The 15,921-nt window shown below is 34.1% G+C and overlaps 1 protein-coding gene across 1 annotated transcript in view; it reads right to left on the reverse strand.

Moving 5' to 3' along the window:
* Nucleotides 1-470: 470 nt before the first annotated feature.
* Nucleotides 471-15,921, reverse strand: part of chrna6 (cholinergic receptor, nicotinic, alpha 6) — a 47,434-nt gene continuing 31,983 nt past the window's right edge. The window contains exon 8 of the mRNA XM_039810561.1: nucleotides 471-2,109. Coding sequence (XP_039666495.1) covers nucleotides 1,984-2,109 — 126 coding nt within the window. The 3' untranslated portion in view covers nucleotides 471-1,983. The remainder of the gene's footprint in view (nucleotides 2,110-15,921) is intronic.

Consider the following 15,921-nt stretch of genomic DNA (forward strand, 5'->3'; position numbering starts at 1 on the left):
CTTAGAGTATATTACTAAATATATTATATATTATATGTATTATAATATATATATATATATATATATATATATATATATATATACTATACTATTTGCACGTGTATGTATGTGTTCTAAAATATGCATATTCAAGAATTACAGACACAACCTGCAACAACTGACTCTCAACATGTACTCTACATCTGGGAGATTGACCCTCTGATAGATATTTGTGATTGTGTGGCAATGTCATGCATAATAATGCATTTTATCTTAACACCAAAATTATGTCTGAATAGCAATAACATGTCTGAATTTTAATTAGACAACTGGAGGCTTAATTATACCTCTGGTGGCTGTTTTTGTGCATAATGGCAACAAAAATAAAAAATAAATCCTCCTGTGTCTATGTGTACTGTATGTGCATGCAAAATGTTTATGTTTTATATTATGTCCTTCACAAGGTAGTTATTGACTTTTTCAGTTGCACATTTTAAAACCTTTACAAGCAAATGCTCTTCACTTTATTTGAACAAATATTGCATTTATTTTAAGTTCAAAGACAAAAGAAAGGCAAAAATCATTTTTACAAACACATTTGCTCCCTTCAGCATGAGTTGTGCATTTCTTCATCATATAACCAAAAAGTATAGGGATAAAATAAAATGGAATAATTTAAGCAGTACCTTTATAGTACTGTAATCAAACAACAACATTTGTGGTCAAAGCAATTAATCTGTCTGACATGCATGTTTCTTGCGTTGTATGTTTGCTCTTAATTATAAACTTAATCAGAAGTGACAAGAAAAAAAAAGATTAAATTATAATAGCCATGAAATTTGATGATAGAATCCTCTCATGAATTAAAAGATGTAATGCTATTTTAGGAGCAACTAATCAAGTAGCATTTAATCCAGTATTTACCAGGCTAACCAATTACCTCTTGGAACATTAATCAGAGAGAACATTTATAAACACATGGTTTCTAATTACAAAAAACAAGAACAGCCTGCCCTTATTTGTTATAAGCGCTGCCAAGTGTGCCAGAAATCAGAACTCTGATTGCAAATGACACAAAAAAGCAGTGAGCGCGATTGGCTCTGACGGTGAGCAGCTTGTTGAATTGGACTGGGGAGCGGGTATGACAGTCATCAGTCAAGGGGGAGAGAGTTAACTGGCTGCTGCAGAATTGAGTTCAGAATAGTAGAGAGTTTGTGTCAAGTCTACTGGATGTGGAAAGTTCCCAGTTCACTTACATCTGTAGGATGTTAATTCTCAGGTTCCAGTCCTGAAGGACTACTGGATGTGCCAAGTTTTGATCCTAGCCAAACTTATCTCTTGCAGCAATCAACACTACAAGGCTAAAACGCAGCAACGAAATATTTGTTTCAAATTTAAGTTACCGTAAGACCTTTTTTATTATGCAATAGAAATAAGTGCAGTGAAGACAGCATGTACAATTTAGAAGAAAACAAAAAAACAAACCACAGCAATTGCTTACATTGCAATTGCAGGCTGCAATAACCGCACACTGTTAGGTAATATCTGGGCTCTACAACATGTTCCACATACTGGCAAACAAAACAGAGATACAATTTATTCCTGTTAACTATGAATTACAACTAAGTAAAATAAAGTTTATTATTAAATGTTCGAATGGTCCAGAAAGCTAGATATTGTATTATCCAACTGATATCCATTAAGATTATCCAAAGGTAGAGTGCAGATACAGTAAAACAAGCATTTTTAAGTGGCATAAAATGAAGGCATTATGTATCATTTATGCAGTTTACCAGCCAATCTTAAAATATGAAACCCTTTTTCTCAACTTCACTGTTTCTATATTACTGTTCTCTGCAATAGGCAAGAAGCTAAACCAGCACATCAAGTAGTGCTTTAGGACTTAAAACTCTGTATTCTGATTGGTCAACTGAGAACTGAGAGTTAGTCCCTTGTTCAGGATTGGTCTACACAGGGCGACAGTGAACCCTGATCGATTGTCAGTTAGGAGACAAAGCCACAAAGCGGCTGAAGGAAGAGGCCCACGGTACCCACGATGCACACAGTCACAAACACCCAAAGGAAGATTCTATCGATCACCATAGCAACGTACTTCCAGTCATCCTCCACCTGTGAGGGAGGGAGGGGACAAAACAACAAGTGTGAGAAGATACAGGAAAGTGTCAGTGGTGAAAAATGAAAGATGAAAAGTGAAGAGAGATTTTTTCATTGTAAGCCAACATAAAACTGATACATGATTTAAACATGAGGAAATTTCTATGATAATCACATTCAAACCACAGCGTCAAAATAAGCGAAAGGCATTTTGACAAAGCTGATTGAGCCAGGAGTTTTACATATCAAAGGCTGCTTCTCCCCATTGGGAGATTTCACCCACTTTATTCATAACACAGAAAGAGAGGAGGGAGAGCTCTCGGCTCACATCTAAAATTATTTGGTTCTAACTTACACTATTGTTAACTTATAGAGTAGGTTAGGATCTGCACCAATGCAGCCCAGAATCACAATACAGCTCCCAGGCCAGCGTTGCTGTGTTTTTGCATAAATAGCCTACATTATGCATCGACACGCTTGCTGTGTGTTTGCTTTCAATTAACAGCTGTAGGTTTATATGAAGTTTAGAAACACTGGAATGTTCTATTTCATATGTGACTTAATCCAAAAGTTTTGTCAACTACTGTTTTTCTTAAAGAAATACGCCACTGTTTGTCGAAATAGGGTTATCGTCCAGGAACCTAAGGCCAATTTTACAATTCCTTTTCCGTCTGGTTTTATTTTCTAAAAAAGCTTGTAAAACATCAACCCTGTTGTCTATAGTCAATCAGGAAAAACTGAGCTATTAGAATATTTGAGCTGTAGTGAGGTCAATTGAAAGTAAAAAAAGGTTGTATGACCTTAAAAACAAATAAATAAATAAAACGGAAAATTAATCTCACAGATATTTATTGATATCACACACAGAACAATAAAAGCTAAGCCAATCTCCTGTCTAAATCAGTTCCCATATGTCTTGGGTGTCAAACTGTGAAGAAATAAACATTATAACTTACCTAGTTGACAAAATATATACAATTTTTCAAACAAAGTCCAGACGCTTTTGCCAATAATCAAAATAATAATGTTCAAATGTATTGATATCACACACACAGCAAGCATTTGTGTTGTCTAAAACAGTTATCCTATATATTTGGAGTCATCCAGTGCAAAAATAAACATAATGAACATTATAACTCATATAAATGACAAACTATTCACATCAAAAAAGGCCCAAATGTATCCCAAATATCTAAACAGTGACGCCACTCTTCTCTGTAGAACGGTCATAGACCGTAGTTATCTCTCTTTTTCACTTTACTCTTTGTTCTCGCTCCTATTTCCTGGAGTGAACTCTCGACTCACTTTCGACTATATACTCTTTGTGTGATGGACCTGCCTTCCCATTGGTTGAAAAACGTCAAAACAGTCTTGCAAAGCATCATGGTTGATTTATACTAGACTGTAGCAGCCGGTAGCACAGAGCTAGCGGCAGAAATGACGGAAAATTGATAAATTACGGACATCGAGTGGATAAATCTTGGATGTAAGCGTTTGGATTTATTGCTGAACAACTCCGAAAAGAGGCACAAGTTCCAGGCTGGATTGAAAACCTTCTGGAATGGCTACGAAGATAACAAAGACACCCCCATGACAGCTAGCTTCTTAGCTTCTAGCTGGAAAAAACGGTAAGAAGATCGATAAAAGTTTCATTAAATAATCTAAATATTAATCGGAGGTGCCGTGTGACGTCGTGGACGATCCCGTAGGGCTCTGTTATTCACCGTCTCCTCTATATTTATATAGGTGTTAACACTGTGGGTGTGGAAGTAGGCTACAGCTGAAGCACTGCTACTCGGGCACAGATGCAACTGCCCTGACTGAGTTCCGCAGAGCCCCGTGGAGTGACTTAAGTCAGGTTGGCGGCATTTGGTTGTCCAGCAACCCAGAAAACAGTGACTTTGCGCCGGCCGCAGAGCCCCGCGGGCTGCCAATATCTCTGTGCCCGAGTAGCAGTGCTTCGGCTGTAGCCTACTTCCACCCAGTCAATATATGCCTAGGAAATCGTCTAGTCTGAATCTGCATTGCCATTTTTACTCGTTGTGAATAAGCAGACCACAAGAAGTAATTAGGTTTTGTTTTTGTTGTTGTTGAGTCACTTTTACTCATGACATGCTAAAGGCAACAAAGGATTCCATTCATTACGCTAAGCTAAGCTAGCGGCGGCACCGCCAGACTAAGACAATCATGCACTGAGACAAAAATGCGTTTGCCCACCTATATAAATATAGAGGAGACAGTGAATAACCCTGTTTCAAGAAACGGTGGCGTATTCTTTTAAAATAGCAAAGCTCAAAATAGTCAAATTGGATTTACAATAAGAAAGCACACAAGAAGCATATTATTGTTGTTGTTTTTAAATTAAAAAATACAATACATTAACTAGTGCTTTGCATTATTTTTTACTTGGATATTGCTTGAGCTACAACAACAGGTCCAAAAAGTCATAAATAATATGACTTATTTATGACTTTTTGGACATATATATATATATATATATATATATCTACCCAGGGACTACAGGTGGAAATTAGCAATTGTTGCTATAGCCTGGCCCAAGACATATTCTCTGTTTAACAAGTTTAATGTTTATTTGTGCATTGTCCCTGTTTCAAATGAATCAATTCCATTCCATTTCATATAAATATCAACAAAAAATCATATATTATGGCTAAAAAACTCATAAAAATATATATATTAAAAATGTCAAGTATATAGTATGTCGAAAAACTAATGAATAAGTATAGTATGTCCAAAAAAGGTAATGAAAAAGTCATAGCATGGTTTGTCGAAAAATGTCATTGTGAACTATGTCAAAAAAGTCATAGTATAGTATTTCAAAAAAAAGTTATACTATAGTTAGTTGAAAAAAATTATATAGTACATCAAAAAAGTCATAGTATAGTATGTCAAAAAAGTCATAATAAAGTACATCAAAAAAGTCACAGTATAGTATTTTGAAAAAAGTCATGGTATAGTAAGTTGAAAAAGTTATGAAAAGTCGTATTATTGTATGTAAAAAAAAGTCGAAAGTATGTTGAAAAGTCATGAAGTCATACTATATTATGTTGAAGGATATTATAAAAAGTCAGTGTATAATAGGGGAGAGTGGGGTAAGATGAGCCAGTTTTTACTTATGTGGACTTACTGGACTTACTTACTGCGGACGTCACTTTCTTAGTCAAAAAAAATCATTTAATAATACATTTACCTTTCCAAAAAATGTCAATTTTTTTTAAAGCTACCTCAAACAACACAAAACAAACCAATTAAAGTTTAATTTTCCCTTTAATCTTTTATTTCTTGTATTGGTGAACAATAGTTTTAAACATTTCTGTTAACTGAAGGACTGCCAGCATAGTTTTCAGGAGCAAGAAAATATATATTTCTTATGCTGTTAATCAAGTCATGTCCAATCACACACGCACACACACACACACACACACACACACACACACACACACACACACACACACACACACACACACACACACACACACACACATACATACATACGCGTCGTGCCTAACAGGCTACTATTTTGACCCTTTGCCGCACTTTGCCATACTTCCTTGTAACACATCCTGCTGCTGCAGGAATAGCAACGCAGATTTTGGTGCTTCATTCCGGTGCCACTGATATGCCTGCACTTCTCCCTGATGCTCTGAAACAGACGTTACAGGCAACAGAAACATCGCTGCACGTGATGCTAGTTAACACTACACTCGACAGCAACTAACGTTAGCCTACCACTAGCTAGTAGCTGGATTAAACACGGTTACAATGCTGACAGCTAACGCTAAACGGTGTAGTTTGTCTGTATTTCACTGTAGAGGATTCCGACACCGGGATGTAACAATCTGCAGCTGCCGTTGTCGGAAAAACACAGATGGTGCGTTCAATGAAACTGGTAACCTGCAGCCTCGTGGTGCATTCAAAGTTATTGTTAAATGCCCTTTTACCATCTGGCGGTTGTTTTTGTTGTTGAACAGCTATTTACTAGTGAAATAAGTTATTGTTATAATTATTACATTATTATTAAATCATTTAATTTTGACCATATGGCCTTAGCAATAAACAAGCCGTTCTTTAAAGTCGCCAACTGTTGTTTAGTACCCTTATTTTTTTTAACTTTCTTAAAAGTATCTGTTCAGGCACCGTTAAGGCACTGGTACTGTTTTAAAAGTACCACTTTAGCACCGGTATCCAAACCAAACAATACCCAACCCTAATATTGACTCTAGATTCAAATGTGTGACTAGATTCACACATTTTTCTTTTGTTTACAGTAAATCTTAAAATCAAGTTCATAAAGTCACTTTCTTTGCATTCATTTGATTCCCAATCAAGATACACTTGTAAGAATTGCTTTCCATTGTTAATATGTACTTAAAAACAGTTCTGAAATGCAAAATAATAGAATTTTAATCATGTGATAAAACATGCGATTAATCGCGATTAACTATAGATATAGAATTCAGCGATTAATTGGGATTAAAAATTTGTTTGACAGCCCTAATATAAACGTGTTTGGCAGAAAGAACGTCCCTCCAGTGTGTTCAGTTCTGATTTCCAATTTTTTAAACAGTTTTACAGTTTTGAACTTGTGAGAAGAAAAGAACAGTTTGAACTTCCAGACCTCAGCATAATGAAAATGACTGTTGGACATTCCATACATCAAGGTTGCAAGGAAATATGAGTTGTTGCTCCCTCCTTGCAGTTACTCCAACATTTTGAGGTTAAGGAAGCTTCTTCAGCACATCATTCAGTGGGACAGATCCCACATCATTTTCTTTTAATGTAAAGGTGGCTTTGTCTTTGCCAGTTCTCCCTTGGATTCTTCTGAGGAATCTTGCATTAACGGTTATTAATAATGGTAGCTGTTGCATTTGGTCGCAAAATTCACAATGATAAAGTCACCAACTGACAGATCTGAGATTCACTAGAGTTCACTACTCTCATCCTGGGAGCTCTCACACTCAGAAGTGTCATCTCCTCAGAGCTGCTGTACATTGGGGTTTTCTCCTTGGTTTGTTTCTTCTTGGACTTTCCTTGTTCTTTGATGTTGGTTACTTGTTTCCCCTTCAGTTTGTTTTTTCTCTTTTCATGTTCCAGTTCTATTGCCTGCTTTTCAGGTGTATCAGTCAGGATCCTTGTCTTCACCCACTTTCTCTTTGTCTGTGCCCTAGGTTGCTGACTTTTGGGTAAGGGTAGAATTTCAGTGGGAAACACATATCGAGGGGAGGTAAGGAGTGAATCTGTCCCACATGTTGAAGAACATGCCTGTGAAGGCAACTCAGCAGAGGTGGAGGTTGAAGCCATGGGTGGATCTTCTTAGAAGTAGACAGTGTTGACCTGTCAATATTTCTGTCCTTCACCACTGATCTGATGGATTTTCCACCTTCAACATCAGTGGCTGCTCTCTCCATCTCTTCTTATGGTGTTGAGCCCCAGTTGGTTCTTCTTTTGTAGGTTCTTGGCATGATAGCTTTTATGCAATGTGTAATATATGGTTAACTGTTGTGTAATACTATATTTAAAACAATGTTATGCTTAAAACTTAACTTCAGTGCCTTAAGTTAGGGGTAAGTTGAACCACTGGTTCATAGTTGAACCACTGGTTCAATTTACCCCACATCATCTGGCTCACTTTGCCTCATAGTCACCATTAAAAACGGCCTAGCTTAGCAATTCAGGCTAACCTTTAGCTTAATGATTCACATGGTTATATATGTTGACAAATCACCAACATGTACCATACACAACTTTAGACCTAGATAAATTTGCTTTGGCACAACAGCTAGTATACCTGCAATGCAGAAAATTTACTTTAACAAGCAAAAAAGTGTTTTTCTGAAGAAAAAAAAACAACTTACCTCTTGTCCCATGTGCTTCTCCTCTTCACAGGTAAATAGAAATGATGGAGTCCTTCAGAATGTATGGTCACATGACACCAACTGTGCATAGTTGCCTAGAAACAGGGGGTGGGTCAACTTACCCACTGGCTCACCCCACTCTCCCCTACATGGTAAAAAGTCATAGTATAGTCCTTGTCTAGTATTGTCCTTGTCCCATTAATCTAACATTTATGCACGTATAGGTCCTTTTTTATGAGTGAAAAAAAGATTATTACCCCTTGCAGGATTAATAACGTTATGAATACAGTATATAGTTATTATATTGTTAAAATGTTGTGTTAAGAAAGTATGTTGTCTTCTTCTATAGTATGTTGAAAAAAGTCATAGTATAGTATGTCATAAAAAGTCATAGTATAGTATGTCGAAAAAGTCATTAAAAAGTAATTTAATTATTAATTATATATAATTAATGTTTAAAAAGTTATAGTTTAAAAAGTCAAAGTATAGTATGTTGAAAAAAGCCATATTATGTCAAAAAAGTAATGAAAATGTTGTATTATAGTATAGAAAAAAAAGTCATAGTATAGAAATAAAATGTCAAAGTATGTCGAAAAAAGTCATGAAAAAGTATAGTATGTCTAAAAAGGTCATAAAACAAGTCATAGGATAGAAAGTCAAAAAATCATGAAAAAGTCATAGTACAGTTGTCACGTTCCGCTCCTGTGTCACGCTTGTGTTTTGTTTTTTGTTTCAGGTCATGTTCACATTTCTGTTTTATTGTGAAGGTTCCCTGTTGTTTCTTGTGTTTTCTGTTTACTTCCTGTTGTCAGTGATTGTTCATCCCCGCCCTAATGTTCTGCACCTGTGTCTCATTATCCTTTCTGTTTAGTGTATTTAAGTTCAGTCTTCCCCTTACCCCAGTGCGAGATTGTCTGCTTCCCCTGAGTACAGCCTTCGAGCGTTATTCCCTAGTGTCCTTATCGTTTTGTGTATTCCTTGGATTTCGACTTTTGCCTGTGTTTGGATTTACCCTTTTGCCTGCCACTTTTGGATACCTTTGCCTGTGAGTTTTGTCTGACTTTTGCAATAAACATTTTGCAACTGCGTACCTGAGTTGTGCATTGTGGGTCCATACGCTTGTGTGCCTGATAACAGTTTGTTGAAAAATGTCATTGTGAAGTATGTTTTAAAAGTTATAAAAAAAGTCATGAAAAGTTATAGTATAGTATGTCAAAAAAAGTCATAGTCTAGTACGTCAGGAAAAACATTAAAAAGTCATAGTATAGTATGTCGAAAAATGTCAGAAAAATGTCATGACGTTGAAAAAAGTCGAAAAAAAGTCATACAATAGTATGTCAAAAGTCATAGTATAGCATGTTGAAAAAAGTCATAGAAAAGTCATAGTATAGTATGTCGAAAAAAGTCATAAAATCATAGTATAGTATGTTGAATAAAGTCATAAAATGCATAGTATAGTATGTCGAAAAATGTCATGAAAAAGTCAAAGTATAGTATGTCAAATAAAGTCATAAAAAGTCATAGTATAGTATGTCGGAAAAAAGTCATGAAATAGTCATACTATACTATGTCGAAAAAAGTCATAAAAAGTTATACTATAGTATGTAGAAAAAGTCATGGTATAGTATGTCGAATAAAGTCATCAAACGTCATAGTATAGGATGTCAGAAAAAGTCAGAAAAAGTCACAGTATATTATGTTGAAAAAAGTCCTAGGAAAGTCATAGCATAGTATGTAGAAAAAAACATGAAAAAGTCATAGTATAGCTTGTTGAAAAAAGTCAAAGCAAAGTCATAGTATAGCATGTCGAAAAAAGACAGTATAGTATGTTGAAAAGTCATGAATAAGTTACAATACAGTATGTTGAAAGTCATAATAAAAGTCATATTATAGTATGTAAAAGTAGGTCTTACTGTAGCATGTTGAAAACAGTCATAAAAAAAGTCTACCATGTCAAAACAAGTCATAAAAAAGTCATAGTATAGTATGTCGGAAAAAAACATGAAAAAGTCATACTATACCATGTCGAAAAAAAGTCATAAAAAAGTCATATTATTTTATGTCGAAAAAGTCATAACATAGAATGTCGAGAAAAAAAACTTTAAAAAGTCATAGGAAAGTCATAGTATAGTATGTTGAAAATGTCATGAAAACGTCATAGTATAGTATGTTGAATAAAGTCATAAAAAGTCATAGTATAGTATGTTGAAAAAGTAATAGGAAAGTCATGGTAAAAAAATGTCATGAAAAGTCATAGTATAGTATGTCGAAAAAAAACTGATAAAGTCATAGTATAGCATGTCGAAAAAAGTCATAAAAAAGTCAAGTATTGTATGTTGAAAAAGTCATAAGAAAGTCATAGTATAGTATGGTGAAAAAAGTCATAGGAAAGTCATAGTATAGTATGTCGAAAAAAGTCATAAAATCATAGTATAGTATGTTGAATAAAGTCATAAAAAGTCATAGTAGATGATGTCGGAAAAAGTCATATAATCATAGTATAGTATGTCAAAAAATGTCATGAAAAAGTCATAGTATAATATGTTTACTAAAGTCATAAAAAGTCATAGTATGTCGAAAAAAGTCATAAAAAGTCATAGTATAGGATGTCAGAAAAAGTAAATAGGAAAGTCATAGTAAAAAAATGTCATGAAAAGTCATAGTATAGTATGTCGGAAAAAAACATGAAAAAGTCATAGCATACTATGTCGAAAAAAGTCATAAAAAAGTCATACAATAGTATGTCGAAAAAGTCATAGTATAGTATGTTGAAAAAAGTCATATAAAAGTCATAGTATAGTATGTCGAAAAAAGTCATAAAATCATAGTATAGTATGTTGAATAAAGTCATAAAAAGTCATAGTATAGGATGACGGAAAAAGTCTGGAAACGCATAGTATAGTATGTCGAAAAATGTCATGAAAAAGTCATAGTATAGTATGTTTAATAAAGTCATAAAAAGTCTTAGTATAGGATGTCAGAAAAAGTCATAAAAAGTCACAGGAAAGACACAGGAAGTCCTAGGAAAGTCATAGCATAGTATGTCAAAAAAAACATGAAAAAGTCATAGTATAGCATGTTGAAAAAAGTCATAAAATCATAGTATAGTATGTCGAAAAATGTCATGAAAAAGTCATAGTATAATATCTTGAATAAAGTCATAAAAAAGTCATAGTATAGTATGTTGAATAAAGTCATAAAAAGCCATAGTATAGTATGTCAGAAATAACATGAAAAAGTCATATTATACTATGTCAAAAAAGTCATTAAAAAGTCATACTATAGTATGTAGAATAAAGTCATAAAAAGTCATAACATAAATGAATATTAAAAAAAACTCTGCTTCTGAGTCTCAAAGTTGGCAAATCTGTCAAATTCTGCACGGCAGTGTCGCATAATTACAGTATGAAAAACAGTTTCCTGATTTGTTTTGGTTTGGTGCACAACTAGTAGGGCCAAAACATGTGGTATAGTATGTTGAAAAAAGTCATAAAATCATAGTATAGTATGTCAAAAAAGTCATAATCTAGTATGTTGAATAAAGTCATAAAAAGTCATAGTATAGTATGTCGGAAAAAAGTCCTAGGAAAGTCACAGCATAGTATGTCGGAAAAAAAACATGAAAAATTCATAGTATACTATGCAGAGGTGTCAAAAGTATTCACATTCATTACATAAGTAGAAGTATAGATACTGGGGTTTGAAAAGACTTCTGTAGAAGTTGAAGTATCAACTCAAGCTTTTTACTAAAGTGAAAGTGTAAAAGTACTGGTTTCAAAATTACTTAAAGTATACAAGTAAAAGTAATGTAAGGGAAAAAAATGCTATTAAGGACAAAAGCTTAGCCCCCCCCACAGGGGCCTATAGTGCACTACCCCACCTCCACAAAAAAAGGAAGCACCTTGTTCAATTGTATTTGTCTGGTCTGCATGTTCAAAAATATAAAACAATAAAAAGTTGATCTAAAAAAAAAGGCGACATTAAAGAACGGCTTGTGTATTGCTAAGGCCACAGGGTCCAAATTAAATGATTTATTAAAAATGTAATAACAATAACTTATAATAGTACTTATTTCAGGCTGAGTCTGTGTTGTTTTTCAGACAATAGCAGCTACATTCTGGTGTTACAATCCTCTCCAGTGAAATACAGACACTTTTACACCGTTTAGCTGTCAGCATTTTAACCGTGTTTACTCCAGCTGCTAGCTAACGCTAGGCTAACATTACCTGTTGTCAAGTGTAGTGTTACCGTAACTAGTGTCCCGTGCGGCAATGTTTCAGTTCCCTCTAACATCCGTTTCGGAGCATCAGAGAGAAGTGCAGTCACCAAAATCCGCATTGCTATTCCAGTAGATAAGTCGTTAAGACACCGGTGCCGTATTAGCACTGGGTCTGTGCAGGTGTGATGGATCGCATATAAACCAATAGGTCGGAATGGTACATGTTTATACTTCTCATCCAACCATAATCAAACTCACTCTATCCAGATGGCGCAATTTATCTGGATAGGTTTTTTTTTGTGTGTGTGTTTTTTTCAACGATGACAAGCCGGAATGAAAACAAGCCAAACTGAAATAGGAGTAACGAGGCTAATTTTTTAAACGTAAGGAGTAGAAAGTACAGATAATTGCATGAAAATGTAAGAAGTAGAAGTAAAAAGTCTGCTGTAAATTAAGCAAGGTAACGAAGTATTTGTACTTCGTTACTTGACACCTCTGATACTATGTCAAAAAAAGTAATAAAAAAGTCACACTGTAGTATGTCGAAAAGTCATAGGAAAGTCATTGTATAGTATGTAAAAAAAAAACATGAAAAAGTCATAGTATAGCCTGTCCAAAAAACATGAAAAAAGTCATAGTATAGCATGTCGAAAGAAGTCATAGGAAGGTCATAGTATAGTATGTCGAAAAAAAATTAAATAAAAAAGACAGGGTATAGTATCTTAAAAAAGTAGGTCAGAGTATAGCATGTAAAAAAAACTTACATTTTACAAATTTACAAAAGTTTTTTTTTTTTTTACATACTATACTATTACTTACTTTTAATAATACTTTTTTGACATAGTATAGTATGTAAAAAAAACTGATTAAGAGCCATAGAGTCATATTATAGTATGGCAAAGTAGGTCATAGGATAGCATGTCGAAAAACTCATAGTAGGCTATAGTATGTTGGCTATAGCTAAAAAGCTATGGAAAAGACATAGTATAGTGTGTTGAAAAAAGTCATAAAAAAAGTCCTATTGTATGTCGAATAACTCATAGTATAGTATGTCGGGGGAAAAAAGCTATGGAAAAGTCATAATATAGTATGTTGATAAATATCATTAAAGTCGTAGTATACTATGTTGAAAAGCTATGATAAAGTCATAGTATAGTATGTCGAAAAATGTCAAACAATGTCATGCATCAAAAAAACTCAACTTGGCTTGAGAATCGGAGGGTCTCTGGTTCAAGTCTCCACATGTACCAAGTGAACTAATAGCTGGAGAAGCGCTGTGTCACCACCTCGAAGCCTTTCCCTCTTCATTTTTGCATGTGTGGGTTCTGTTTATGTTTATTTCCGGTCTATGTGGAACTAACAAAACAAATGATTTCCCCTTGTGGATTAATAAAGTTATGGTATAGTATGTCAAAAAAGTCATAGTATAGTATGTCAAAAAAAAAACATGAAGAAGTCATAATATAGCATGTCGAAAAAAGTCATAAAAAAGTCATAGGATAATATGTCAAGAAATTCATGGTATAGTTTGTCGGAAAAAAGTCACTATCAAAAGTAATAGTACAGTATATTGAAAAAGTCATAATATAGTACGTTGAAAAAAAATTAAAAAGTCATTATATAGTATGTTGAAAATAAGTCATAAAGAGCCATTTGACCAAAAAAGTCATGTTATAGTAAGTCAAAGTAGGTCAGAGTATAGCATGTAAAAAAAAGTCATAAAAAAGTCACAGTATAGTATGTCAAAAAAGTCATAGTATAGTATGTCAAATAAATAAAGTCATAAAGAGCCATAGTATAGTTAGGCGAAAACGTAATAAAAAGTAATAGCATAGTATGTCAAAAAAGTCATAAAGGGCAGTAGTATTGTATTTCGAAAAAAAATGAAAAAGTCGTTAACACTTTATAATAACCATCACTAATAAATGGTAAATTGAAAGTCACTTAATCTTTAGTTTATAGGTATTTTACAACAGTAAAACAGGGAAATTTTGATTTATGTTTACTAATTATTGCTAATATTATAATTAATGTTATTTCATCATTAGCTTAGTGTCATATACAAGTTTGACGAAAAAAGTCATAAAGAGCCATAGTATAGTTTGATGAAAAAAGTAATTAAAAAGTCATATTATGGTATGTCAAAGTAGGTCAAAAAATGTCATAGTATAGTATGTTGAAAAAGTCATAGCATAGTAAGTCGAAAATAGTCATAGTATCATATGTCGTAAAAAGTCATATTATAGTATGTGGGAAAAAAAGTCAAAGTAAAGTTTGTCAAAAAAATGTCAAACAAAGTCAAAAGAAAAGTCATCATCATCATGAAAAGTCATAATATAGTACGTTAAAAAAAGTATAGGATGTTGAAAATATTCATGACAAAGGTAACAGCATTAGCCCAGAGGGTAAGGATTTGACTTGAGAATTTGAGGGTCACTGGTTCAACTCTCTGCATGGACCAAGTGGACTGATAGCTGGAGAAGTTCCATTTTAAGTTTTTAGTCAAAAAAGTAATAGTATAGTATGTCGAAAAAGGTCAAGAAAAAATCATAGTATAGTATGTCGAAAAAAGTCATACAAATTCATAGTATCAGAGATGTATAGTAATGAAGTAGAACTACTTCACTACTGTACAAAAAAAATTTAAATGATATAAACAATATGATATTCAAACTTTTGACTGCTTTCTTTAATAACTACATAACACAATACTTGTACTTTTAATTTAAGTAGTTGAATAGTACATTTTAATAAAATGTATATAAATTTAGATAAACTACTTGCAATACTTAAGGGACTATTCGTTATTTATTTGAGCGGCCACCGGAGGAGATTTGGGAACTTTAGTCAAAATACACCTGACCCTACCTTCACCAGCAATACATTTTGGATGACCCTCCAAAATGATTGTGAAAAAAGGGATGACCCTCCCCAACAATTTATTGATACCTTCCATACTGGTTTGCTCTTGGCTAAGATGTACAGATGCCCATTGTTTTTCTACAGCCATCATGTACATGACTAAACCTCTGCATTCTCATCTTACGCATCACACTCCTCTGTTAAGGTCTGGTGGCCATTTCAGTAGATTTACTCACTAACATTGTTGTGGAAACACAATAAGCATGGAAACACTTCCTGCATTACTGCATTACTTAAAATACTAAGTAGTATTCATATGAAATAAAACAATAACACATTGAGACCATTCAGCAAAGCACACTGGGTAATAAGACATTCAACACTGGTTGCTATGGACTCATCACTAGTCATTGTATATTTTAGCATAGGTAAAGCTGCCGAAGCTGAACATTATCCAAAACTCCATTTCTCAGACGAGTGTCAATTTGGGAGCTTGCATGCTACCACTCCTTCCTTCTCAAGGAATCGTTTGCACAATTTCACAAATAATCACCGGGACCGAAAGAATATTTGAGTTGGCTATGGCTGCAGCCTCTCATGCCCTCCTGGCTGAACTAAACAGTACGGCAATCATGAAAACATTGACTACGTTTACAAGCTGTCAATTTTCGGGTTATGGTCGGGTTAAGGTCACTATTCGGGTTTCTGAAACATTCGGAATAACCCGTTTACATGCGTGAGCAGAGAGAGTTACTCCTGTATACATGGCATTTGTAATCAAATGGCAATATCCCGACGTAAACGGCGACGCACGGTTAGCGTCTGGACGTAGCCTACGGACAACCTTAAGACGCAATAACTTTTCGGTCA

The sequence above is a fragment of the Perca fluviatilis genome, chromosome 1 (genome assembly GCF_010015445.1).
Source record: "Perca fluviatilis chromosome 1, GENO_Pfluv_1.0, whole genome shotgun sequence".
Taxonomy (NCBI): Eukaryota; Metazoa; Chordata; class Actinopteri; order Perciformes; family Percidae; genus Perca; species Perca fluviatilis.